Genomic DNA, 12,407 nt, shown 5'->3' with positions numbered 1-12,407 from the left:
GCTTTTCAGCTGCCAGAGGGAAAACTTAAATGCAACCATAAACATTCCCAAGATGCATAGTATGCTTGGATCACCAGCTACATGAAGAACCAGAATGACCGACTAGCCTGACAAGAAAAACCCTCTAAAAAAGAGAATCACTATATAATTACGATTGCATATGAAGAAACAAATGAAGAGGAATTAAAACTGTCTGTAAAGGTTTTAACTAAATGCCATTTATCTAAAACATGAGATAAGTTTTAGTGTATTAGTATGTCTCAGTTCATGCAGCCTCAGCCAAACTTTACTCATAATTACTTCTGGGCATTCCAGGAACATGTAATTAACTACAACACATGATACAAATACAAAAACTAGTAAGAAATTGATGTAACTTCAAAGACAAAAAAAAAAAGATTGTTTTAAAAGAGGTTGGTTGTGAACTGTATCACTGCAGAAGTGTTAAATCATGCAGCAAGTTTGCCAGTTTCAAAGCCCTTACTTTGCAAGACAGCCAATCACTGCAAATGCCCACTTAGAAAACAAAACCAAAAATCCTACAGAAGTTAGACATCTGCTTGTTCTTCAAGTTTGTGTCAGATACAAAGAAATTAAATAAATCTTAAGTTTTCTTCTTTGGCTAGTCTGGCACAATATCTTTCTTATCTGTGGTGCTTTTCTCTTTGCAATTAGCATTAAGACTTGTATGTTACCATCTAGGCGCAAATGCCTTTCACAGAGCCACAGAATCACAGAATCATTAAGGTTGGAAAAGACCTCCAAGATTGAGTCACCTCATTCCCACCTACCTCAGACCTATTCAAGTCTTTCACAGTTAAAGTTAGCAAGATCTTATCCTCTGATGTCTATGATAATTTATGTCCAGCAAGCTCTAGATCAGGCATTTTAATTGAAGAGTCTGACATCAGGTAGGATTCTTTTTAATCCATTTGATTATCCTTCTACATGCCTATGAGACATCTGTGGATCAGGTGTGGGAACCAGCTATATCCCACATGAAAAATCAAGACTCACTACACATGTCCAAAATAGATGCATTAATGCTGTGTAGTATTTCCTAAGTTTAGAAAGGTAGAAAAACACCAAACCAATGGAGGTCATACTTCACAAAGATTGGTATCCCCTTCCTTATGCGCCAAATTCCCATTCCTATTTGCCCCATTGATGCTCTGCTCCCTTGTGATTCCCACCTCATTCAGTTGCCCGTAAGCGTTTATCTACCTCTTGCCAACTCTGCTTTTAGAAGAAGAGCAAGCTGTGTGTCTTCTCCCAAGTGAATATCAAGGTGCAGGGGTCAGAGGCTGTGAATTCCACCCGGAGCCCCTTACTGATGCCAGAGGAAGAAAATATGAGACACAGCCTTCCCCTTAATGTTCCCTAACGACTGGCTTTTGCTTTAACTGATCGTCAGGGTCCCTATTGGTATTCCACCGTGGCACATCCAAACAGTCTCATTCACTTTAAATGCTATGTAAAACTCCTGCCTCACCTTTACAAATGTCTCTCTCTGAAGTGGAGATGTAAATTTCAGGCATTACTGAGGTTTATGTTACCCAAGTTTCTCTATAAATCTGCTCCTAAGGACATGCAGTTTGGGATTAAAAGTAAAGTCATTAAAGATAAAATACTCAAGTAACTGAGGGTTTATTTTGAGGATGCATTATCTCAATCTTCTCAGGCATCAATACAGCATGACAACTGTTAAACAGTATGAAAGATGTAACATGATATAGCATCATTATGGATCACAGCTTAATGAACATCTAAATTAAATTTTGTTCATAAACAGCAATCAGGAAAATTAATAAAACTACCTCTTAAAATAGAGTACTACTGCCTTCAACACGGTCTCCATACCAGCTCATTTCCAAACCATTACAGAAACAATGATTTTCCCCTCCTCCTGCTGCTTATGCTTCTTCTTTTGAGAAATTTTAACAGACTAAAAAATGTCTTCTATTTTCCTTTTCCCTCACCATGCAAGAAACAATTATTTCCAAACAAGATCACACTGTGTTTTTAATTACTCACAATATTAACATTTAGAAAGCAACATTCACCCTAGATTTCTATGTTACTTTAAAATTTCATTTAAGTCAGGTACTCGTTTACTTTTTCATGCTTTGAGGAATTATAGATGCTTACTCAGCGCTAGCCTCACTTTATCAGGAAAGCTACTAAAGAAACTGAGGCATGCAGTAGCAAAAGACCACAGCCTGCTTGAGTTTGCATGAAGATCTGCAATAGTGCCACTGAAGCACATGGAGTTACACTCATCCAGAGCTAGGTTACTACACAGCGCAGAGCAGAGACCAAACCATTCCAAAAGGCTCTGAGTACTGCTGTGGTGGAAGGAACAAAAGTAAAATCTGTACTCTGAGTCATAAACTTCTTCCCAATTCACCTGCTCATCATAAAGAACAAATCATATTTTTAGCAAGCACAACCAGTGAGGGGTCAGGAAGAGACTAAATAGCTACACCAAGGTCATACAGGATATCTGCAACATAGAACATCTCTAAGACCCGATTTCCAAATTTCCAGGATACCACCTTTATTCACTCACATACCTTTAAATACCACTAATCATATTAGTCAAAATAAATCCAAAGAAAATGTTCTGCACTCCCAGAAGCAGCCCAGTGTCTTAAAGCACCATGCATCTCATCAAAGGAACATTTTAACAGAGAACACCAAGCTGATTCTGCAAAAGCACAATGAGAAAGGGATTCATATCAGGCACTTCCACAGAACTCCTTAACTCACTTTTCTCTGCCAACTAGATCAACTGTGCATCACATTGATGAGAAGTCTGAAGTTAAGCTGAGTTATCAGCTCACCCTCTGATACCTGCTGATCAAAGAACTTAAAATACTTTTTCTTTCCCTTTCAATCATGACCTTTATTATACATTTTTAGAATGTTTTCTCTTTCAGAGAAGCAGAAAAAGCTCTATTAAGCATTCATTACATGTATTTTCTACTGGAGTCATATGAGAAAAGTTATTTTTATTATTCTGCTTTCTTAAAACAGATAACAAATTTGTCTGCAACATCTGAGTAAAGTGTCAATAAAGTACAGAATAATCATTTACTCTTTTAAGAATTTCACAGAAACAAAGATGACCAATACCTCTGAGGATCAAGACCTGAGAAAAATCTGAAGACTTACATTACCTATCAAAGGACTTGGGTCCAGATCAAGATGCTCAACAAAGAGAAACTTGTGATATAGTACAGAATGAAGAGGATGGAGGGGGAGGAGAAAAGGGTCATGAAATTTTGCTGTCAGGTTAGCCAAAGAACAGCAAACAAAATGGCTGCTCCATGTTATAAAATACACTGAGGCTTACTCTACGGTTCAGTGATGTATTCAAGCATTTCCTGTGGGCTCCCCTCTAAGACATATAGCACATTAACTAGACTTAACCATAAAAAATCTGGAGCTTTTTTCCTCAGCACTGATGATTAATACTGTCTTCTGGACAAAAGTGTTATTCTCCTCTTTGCAGTCAATTTTTTTTTCTCTGTCTCTCTCACCAAAAACTTTCAAACATTTTCTGAAACTTATTTCTAACGAGTGGTACTTAAGTGCACCCATCAGTTTTGACTATTTCAGTCAGCTGGCTTGCTCACTTGCAATGCCTATTTCTGTGAATTCTTACAAAACCTGTAAATGTTGAAGCCATCCAGCACTCAGTGTTATAGCCACCAAATACCACAAAACACAGAACAAGCACGGACTTACGCAGCTCTTCTCGGTGCCTCTCTGTCTCTGCAAAAAACTGGCGAAGCTCCTCTGTGATCTCCATGTTACTCAAGTCATATTCTATCTCTCCTTCAGACTCAGAGTCTTCCTCCATTTCAGAGTCCCTTTCAACATCCTCTTCCATTTCAGAGTCCTCATCAGCATCCTCCCTCTCCTGGTAGGCACCTGAGTACTGCTGAGCTCCCCTGTGATATGGAACTCTGACATCTGGTCTATAGCTGGAAGAATAGTTTTGGTTATGTGGGAGATCACTCCCATCCCAGTATGAGTAATGGCTGCTTGGAGAGGCTGCAGCAGGATGCCACGGATGCCACGGCACGCGATAAAAGGACTCCATGGCTTTCCTGTAGGCTTTCTGGTGCCTGCGCATCCAGCGCATGGCTAAGTCATAGTGCCTCCAGTACCTCGCATACACCTTCCGAGAGTACCACGGCTCGGCGTCCTCCTGCGGCCAAAACACACGGGGAGAGGGAAAGAACACAACAGCATCAACCACACACCACAGCACTAATGCTTCCCTCCAGAAAGAAGGTATAAAGAGAGAAAGAAATTAAAAGCAATTGAAGGGAGCAACTAAATGCAAGCACAATGCTGCCTTTTATTCTTTAGTCATCCTTTGGCTATGATGGAACACGGAGATTTGAAAAACAACATGTATGAGCACAGTGCACTTGCACCACACCTCATTACTCCTACAAGAGACTCTTTTTGCATCAACACAACCACCACTGAAGAAATATCAACAAAGAAGTTGTAGCATCCAGAAGGTATGTGTCCAGAAGGAACACTTTCCCAAGTGTTCATGCTACTACAGTAGGAATCAGGTTTTTTTAGGAAATATGCCATGTGGATATAATCCACAATTCCTTAGATACTCATACGAGCTGTAAGAACTGAGTAATTCCAAAGTGTAGATACTACAACCTGCACCTGATTTCCAAATCCACAGACAGAAAACACAAGAGATTAAGATTCTTCTGCATGAAACAAATGCATTGATTTTATCCAGTAACGTATTTCCTCCAGTAATGTATTTCCTCCATCTGCCTGCCAAAGTTTCTCAGAAAAGGTCAAACAGCAATTCAGACAAGTTCATATATCCACCATGGCCACAATCTGTACAAGACAAGACTGTATTTAGTGAAATGCAAGCTGCCAGTAAATCTTCCTTTTGTATCCATCACCAGCCAAAACATGAAAAGAGGCAATAAAGTGCCACTGATAAAGTACAGAGAAAAACAGTTCTATAGAGAGAAACATAGTGTAACACACCTTCTCCTGTCTTCCAGCTAATCTTAGTTTTCCTTAAAGAAGTTTTGTGCTGTTTAGATTTCACTGCAACTACAAAGCCCCACAGTCCCTGCAGCCTTAAGCTCCCTTCATAAAAGCCATTTCATTTCTCCCCTCATCCAACTCTCTCAAAAAGCAGGATAACAGATGATCTTAAAAAAACAAAGCCATAAAGTGGACTACAGCCTAGAACAAGTAAACTAAATAGCAAGTATTTTCTCCCTTTCCCTGATGTCTTAATTTCCATAGAAAATACTTTATCTGGAGTAAAACAGAATGCCTCCACTTTAAATAGGAAAATTTTAATTAAGCCGTGTTCTGTCAAACATTCAAAACTATGGCAAAACTAGCTGATGTTTTCAGAGACGAACGTGACATTTACAGTCCTTTTTTAAAGTGGTTTCTTTTCTTTTTTTTTTTTTTTTTTCCTTTTAAGGACATACAGGACAAAAATCTTTAAGTCTGTTTTCTTGATCTGCTCTGACACCATTTGGTTCCCTTAAAATACTGATTTTGTAGGGAAAAGAAATCCAAAGGCAAAACAGAAAAGTCAAACCTAAAAAATACTTTCCATTTCACACTATCCAGAGAGGTTCATTTAGTTTACTTACATTTGTTTTCACTTTCTGGTTCTCAGACAATAGAGAACAATAGAATAGTGAGCTTGGAATAATAAGTGCAACTCTCATGCTGCCTATCTTTCTGGAAAATTGAGCCCATTATTCTATAAAAAAAAAATATCAATGCTATATCTTTTTTAGGTCATTGGTAAGTGGTTTCAGAAACAAAGTATCTTCAGCTAACAGAGTACACAAAGAAAACCACCACAAAACTGCATTCCTTAAGGTATTCCTGATCAAAAACTGCAGCCTATTTGTGAAGGCTGTGTAGCTCAGCTATGTGACTTAAAAGTGCAGACAACTTATCTTTCCTGAAAGGAAAGAATTCATGGAGTTGAAACATCACTGTTATTCCCCTCTTGGTCTAACACTGCACTGCTACAAGATCATGCATTTGGAGTTCCCAAAATGCATCATTCCCAAGATGAGTGGGTAGGAGGAAAGCATCTGCCTTCCATATGGAATTTCTTCATCCTTAATCATCCAACTACCTAATAGCTAGGATGAACAATGCTTTATTTACCATTTCCCTTTGATTAAGAATGTCATGCTGGCTCCTCTTCCTTCAGCACACAGATGAGAATATCCTATTATCAAACCTGATACATTAACAAGTTACTTTTAAAACATTTTGACTACTCTTTTCTTTAAATATTAAAATATTTTAAAATCCAGTTTTGAAAGACCATGAAGCTTGACAAAAGCAGGTATCTCCTACATGCAATATATCTGCAAAAAAGACAATATAGTCTTTCAAAGCTCAAAAATTATCTCCAGCTCTTATAAAATGTTTCTAAAAAGGAACTTGATGACTTTACTGAAAGCTCTGCAATCAAGCTGGTTGATTTGTCTGGCTGACTAGCTCCAGTTGTTAATTTAGGGGAAAGGAAGACAAAAAGCCAGTTCATGTAGACAGAACTGTGATGCTGGTGCTTGTCCAACTACTTTTTGTGAGGGTTTTTTTGTTGAAAGTGACCCTGGAAAACCACTCTTACATTTGAATTTTAAAAATACATCTGTTAAAAAAGAAATTACAGAAATGTTTTACATTTGGGTGGAAAAAGGAAAAGAACACTTTTAGTCTCACTTAATTCTGTGTCTGTGCTTTTTCAGCTGTGGAATAAATGGAAATAAGAGATTTCCTCAAGGAAACAAAAGCTATAAATCTAAGGCAAATGATCAGAGTCCTCTGTTATTCTCCTGTTATTTCTCTGGAGTCTTCCCAGGAGTAGACAAATCACTCATTGTTATAATCTGAATTCTATTTTCAAAGCAATTTAGCGACTTTTACATCTAATTTTTACATGTCTGCACTCATAGTTCACTTAAAGTGTTTATATGTATTTTATATATAAAATGTAACTAAGGTATTCCACAGAAACCTGTGAAGACCTCTTACCATCTCTTGTGGAGTTTGTTCTGGTGATGATCAAGGTGAACTAGAAAAGAAAAGAGTAGCTTTTTAATTCATAAAAAGATATGTATTAAGGTGATCACAGGCACTGAATATATTTTTTGTTATATTTGAGTACCATGACCTACATCTGTTAAGCATCCCTTTTCTGTTGGGGCTAGTTGAAGTCTCCTACTGATAGATTTTGATTAGCAGCAGTAAAAATCCCATTCCTTAAAATTCCCCACTACAGTAAGAAAGTTAAAAGAGAACCTTCTACAAAATGCAGCCTGAAATGCTGGAACGGAACATTTCTCCCATTGCTCTTTTCTTTCTTCATGCTTCCCCAACTTTTATTCTCCAAATTAATGCTAAACAAAAACCATAAACTTAAAAGAAACAAACTGTTCTCACTTTTTAGCTGTGTCTGCACAGAAACTTGTATAAAATAAGCAACTGCCATAAAATGTTTAAACCCATCCCAATTCCACTCATGCAGTGAGGTTTAACCTGTGGTGCACTTTTGACAACATACAATCCCTTTTTTCTCTTTGCCTCTCTTTTTTTTTTTCTCCTCTTCAGCATCTGATCCTGCTTCCCATGAAGAAAACACATGTCAGTTCAAGTTGCAACCACAATTTTTAAATGTGAGGAAAAGGCATAAGGAAGAGGGGCAATTGGACGGGGAAAAAAAATAAAAAAGGAAAAAATGGTTGTGGGTGTAGAAAGGGAGAACAAGAGCTCTATAATCACCAGGCAGGATTTATAATTACCAACATATCCAGGGTGGTTTACCAGTATATCACAATGAGAAATAGTCTTACTCTCCTCTCATCTGACAATTATTTTATTACACTAATAGGTTAGCTGCTTCTTTCACATATTTCTCTTGACATTCTCACCCTCAGCCTGAACTTTATTTTAGGTGACAGTGAAAGGTAACAGAAATAGAGAAAACTACCTATTGCTACTCTTAAGATATGGACAAATGCTATTCCCAGAAACAGTGGCATATAGCCAAGACAGCACTTAAAACTGCTGTAGATTCATACCAGGATAAAGCCAGGGTTTTTCAAAATGCACATCAATACAGTACAGTTGTGTTCTGCCTCATATTTAACAATACTCATTAAAGAGCAACTTTTTGTCACTTAAGCCATACTGCATGAAAGAACGGAATGGTCAACCAAAATGCAAATCATGCAGCAGTACAAAAGCAAATGACAGTCCTTTTGGATGTGTCCAAAGCCCAAACTAAGCTCAAAGCCATCAACCCCTGGTAACACCATAACCCCGTGTCTGCAAGAAGCTCTACATACAGGAGCAGCCCTACTGCAGTTGATGGAACAACTCATGCCAACAAAGGCTGCAGATTCCAGCATTAGGCAACTAAAGCATGTGAGTCACTGGATTCTCTCCTGCCTGCTTGGAGGAAGAAGCAACTGATAAAGTCTGATACTTTATTATTAACACACAGCATGCACGTACACTTTCTCAAAGGGAAGAAGGGGGAAAACCCTGGCAAAACCATCCAACTATATTAGTTTACCAAATATGAAAAACCTGTTTTGCCAAACACAGAAACTTTAATTATTTTCATAAATGAGTTATGAAACATTAGACTACAAATATAAAGCAGAGCATAAAAATGCTGCAAGCAAGGAAACTAAATTAAAAAGTGAGCTTGTTTTATTTTCAGTTGAATTAGTCTTCCAACACAAACTACATCAAATATGAAACAGGACAAGCAGCAGAAAAATAAATGTAATACTTCTACTTCTATAAATCACACTTAAAAAAATTAAATATGTAACCAATTGAATATATGAAACTCGTGAGCGAATGTACAATTTAAAATGGGAAAGAGATCTGTTTGCTTATACTGATCATTAATGATGGACATTTTTTCTACTTTCTTTTCCCAGTTTTAAAATATTTATCCCCTGATAATGAACCAGGGATGTACTCCCTTTCATCAAAACATGTCTGTCCCCCTTACCAGCTTGAGAAAGGTGAGCATTAGAGAAAATAAATAAATCCCATCAATGCTGTGACAGCATTTAATTTCCTTGGAGTCAACAGAAATGGAGACAATGTCTGTCATACCTCAGACTCAACTTCACTGCACTGGGGTTTATAACTTGGTAAGTAAATCCCACTCTGGGACTAGTGGTGTGTTGGATACAGCGTGGCCCCATGGAGGAAACAGGGACAACTGCAAGCCCAGTGCAGCATCAGTGAGGGTTCCATTATTCACAATATCCATCAACACGAGATGAACTAACCTATTACACAATATTATGGTAAAAACATCATATGTTACTAACTTTAGGTGGAATTTCAGTAAGTTCAGCAGGTTTCAACAAAACACATTTATACAAAGCTTTCATGAAAAAGCCAACTACATTTGAATTGGAAATGTCCCTAAGAGCAGAGAGCTGACCAGCCCCTCTGCCCACTGCTGCTTTTGTCCCTGCTGTGAAAAGTGTCTTCAGTCAGGCCAGAGCTGCCCTAACTCAGTATCCAGTTTCTGGCAATGGTTAGTAGGAGATACTCAGTAAAATGTGACACTAATATAATCATAAAGGAATTACTTTTCCAGGTACATTTCTCCTGATTTCAGCAAGTGGTCGATCAGGTACTTTCCTTTTTTTTTTATCTCCAAAACTGGTTTTGGCATGTAAAGCCAAAGCCCCCACGAATAACAGGTGTTTCCAATAAATCCCCTGGCAGTAAGTTTCACAGTTTAAGAGATTAAACATAATTTTGTGCTGTATATTTTGAACTCACCTTAGTACATACTAGCTAAAAAAATGCGAACATAACAACATCAATAACGCGCATCCTCCCATGAACACTATTTCATTTTATACTTCTGATGCTTACTCTGATGCAGAATTACCACCAGAAGAGGGAAATGTCTGAAAAGTGGTCTGACATTCTGTGCTTCAGATTAATGCTGCGCATTGCTGTGACGTTAACTTTAATACCGAAGTGCCCTAGTTACAGTCACATAGAAACACAAGCCTGAGATTGCTGGGACAGTTGGCAGCAAAATTTTTTCTCTTATTTCTCAGAGTCTCTTTCTCTTAAAAAGAAGGGGTAAAAATTCCCAACACTATATCCTGCATTCTGGTTTGTGAATGGCTGTAAATACAAGACTTGCCCAGCACTTGGGATACAGTTACAGCTGCTTCTCATGCCAACAGGAATGCTATGAAGACCCACCTATCACTATGATGTTCACATCAATGTCCTTAAAACAACAGCAGCAACTCCTGTGAATGGAAGGGAAACAAATTAGCATAACACAAAATAATGTTCTCAGACTTTAGCGTATGTATTACCGATCTTTTGGCCCTATCAGAAGTCGAGGCAGTGTAATCCACTGTGGCTCCCCAGAAGAGGATCTTTATTCTCCGAGCTTCAGCACATAAACCCAAAAGCTATTTCGGCCAAAAATCAGAGGGAAGAAATGAAGTGCTGAAAGCTGTACAATTACCAGTAGCCTAGTTAGCTTATGCTTCATATATATCTGGTCAATTCAGTAATAAACAAGGAACAGGATGGAACTGCTCCTACAGCTTTTGAAGGCGTAAGTAATTTCCTGGTCTCACAGATCTCGTGCCCAGACTCCGGCAAGTGACTGAAAGCCTCGCCGCAGCGATGAGCAGCTCCCGCCTCTGCTCACAGGGCACACAATTACATCCAGGGGCTGGCAGGAGCACAGGCCTTGTGCCCCGGCTGCCCCCGGCCCCAGCGCGCAGAGCGCCGCTCTCGCCCGAGCTCGCTCGTGGCCGCCTCAGGCCGCGGGCCGACAAACTGTAGAGAAACGGCCAAGCCCCGCGCCCGTACCGGTACCACAACCACCGCCTGGTGCCACAATCACCGCCCTTGGCCCCGCCAGGCGCCCGGGCTCCCACATCTCCCTCCTGAGCCCTTCGCTTTCCCGCTCCCGCCGCCGTTTCGCTCCGGCTGCCATCTCCCTCAGCCCGGTCCCCTCCCCGGGCAGGAGGCCGCAGCCTGCGCGGGGGCCGTCCCCGCACCCACCCGGGCAGCCCGGGGCTCCGGCGGACGCGGAGAGCCGGGCAAAGCCGCCTCCAGCGCTCCCTCGCCCCGTTCCGGCGGGGCGCGGCGCGGCTTCCCCCGCCGCTTCCGCCCGGCGCTCCCCGGGCCCGCGGCGCCATCTCGTGGTGTTGTGGGGAGGCGCGGCCGGGGCCCCGCTCTCCGCAGCCGCCCCAAGGAGCTGCCGGCCCCTCGCGGGGACGGCGCTGCGAGCCCGCAGAAGGTTTGGGAAAGACCTGAGACATCATCGAGTTCAACCTGTGGCCGAACAACTAAACCATGGCACCGAGTGCCACGTCCAGTCCTTCCTTAACCACCTCCTGGGCAGTTTATTCCAATGTCTAATTACCCTTTCCGTGAAAAACATCGTCTTAATGTCCAACCTAAAACTCCCGTGGCACACCTTAACATTATCTCTTCTCATCCTGTCACTTGTCATCCGGGAAAGGAGACCAAGAAGAGACCTCACTAGAGCCTCCTTTCAGGGAGTTGCAGGAAGTGGCAAGGTCTCCACTGAGCCTCCTTTTCTCCAGGCTACAGCCCCCGGCTCCCTCAGCCGCTCCTCACAGGCCGTGTGCTCCAGAGCCTTCACCAGCTTCTTTGCCCTTCTCTGGCAAGTTCTGAGTTCCTGCTGTCCCACCTGGCCCCTGGGCACCATCTCCAGTCCCAGAGCACACACAGTGCTCACCAAGCTGACACGTTGCTCAAAACATGCATGCGCTGCGGTGGTGGTGCTGTGGCACTGCCATACTTTACCCTCCGGTTATTATATTTTCCATAGTTAATACCTTAATTTTCTGTTTAGGTTCTGCACTGAGCCAGTATTTTCACAGGACTGTGAATGAGCAGCCCCTCAGGGACTTGTCACAGCTGGCAGAGCAGGGATTGCATTTCCCCCTGTGTAGCATTTTACACTCTTGGTATTAAATTTGCCAGCTATTACCTGGTGCCATAATGTTGTTGTGTGTTTCTTCATGGTCAATAAGCCACTCAGCTGTACCATACTGAATAGCCCAGTACCCTCAGCAGGCCGTGCCACCCCATTGTCTGTGTCTTTCTCCGCCAGCTCACGGATGGGCTGTAACACACAGCTATGGCTCACGCAACTGATCCTGGCCAGAAGGACTCCCTTAGGGCTTCTCTCCACTAAGGCTATTTCTCCTCTCTACTTTCCATGCTTTTAGTTGATACTTCTGGCACAAGAAATCCACCCGTTATTCTTGTTTCTCAGCTCTCCTGGTGTGCTTACTGCTCTGAAAATTTCAGCA

At 41.1% G+C, this 12,407-nt stretch overlaps 1 protein-coding gene across 4 annotated transcripts in view; it reads right to left on the bottom strand.

Moving 5' to 3' along the window:
* Positions 1 to 11,218, bottom strand: part of GEMIN8 (gem nuclear organelle associated protein 8) — a 34,512-nt gene extending 23,294 nt beyond the window's left edge. Inside the window, exons 1-4 of one of the 4 annotated variants that reach the window (XM_068180033.1) lie at positions 11,125 to 11,218; positions 10,303 to 10,352; positions 7,081 to 7,120; positions 3,751 to 4,216 (exon numbers count right to left, since the gene is read on the bottom strand). In XM_068180033.1, the coding sequence (XP_068036134.1) occupies positions 3,751 to 4,216; positions 7,081 to 7,083 (469 nt within the window). In that variant the 5' untranslated portion in view covers positions 7,084 to 7,120; positions 10,303 to 10,352; positions 11,125 to 11,218. Of the gene's footprint in view, positions 1 to 3,750; positions 4,217 to 7,080; positions 7,121 to 10,302; positions 10,353 to 10,656; positions 10,741 to 10,929; positions 11,018 to 11,124 lie in introns of those variants that run through there. The other 3 variants (XM_068180032.1, XM_068180031.1, XM_068180030.1) reach the window with 3 other exon arrangements.
* Positions 11,219 to 12,407: the final 1,189 nt, after the last annotated feature.

This window comes from Anomalospiza imberbis, chromosome 2 (assembly GCF_031753505.1).
Source record: "Anomalospiza imberbis isolate Cuckoo-Finch-1a 21T00152 chromosome 2, ASM3175350v1, whole genome shotgun sequence".
Taxonomy (NCBI): domain Eukaryota; kingdom Metazoa; phylum Chordata; class Aves; order Passeriformes; family Viduidae; genus Anomalospiza; species Anomalospiza imberbis.
The sequence above is the reverse complement of the archived record's forward strand: the minus strand, read 5'-3'. Positions and strand labels throughout refer to the sequence as shown.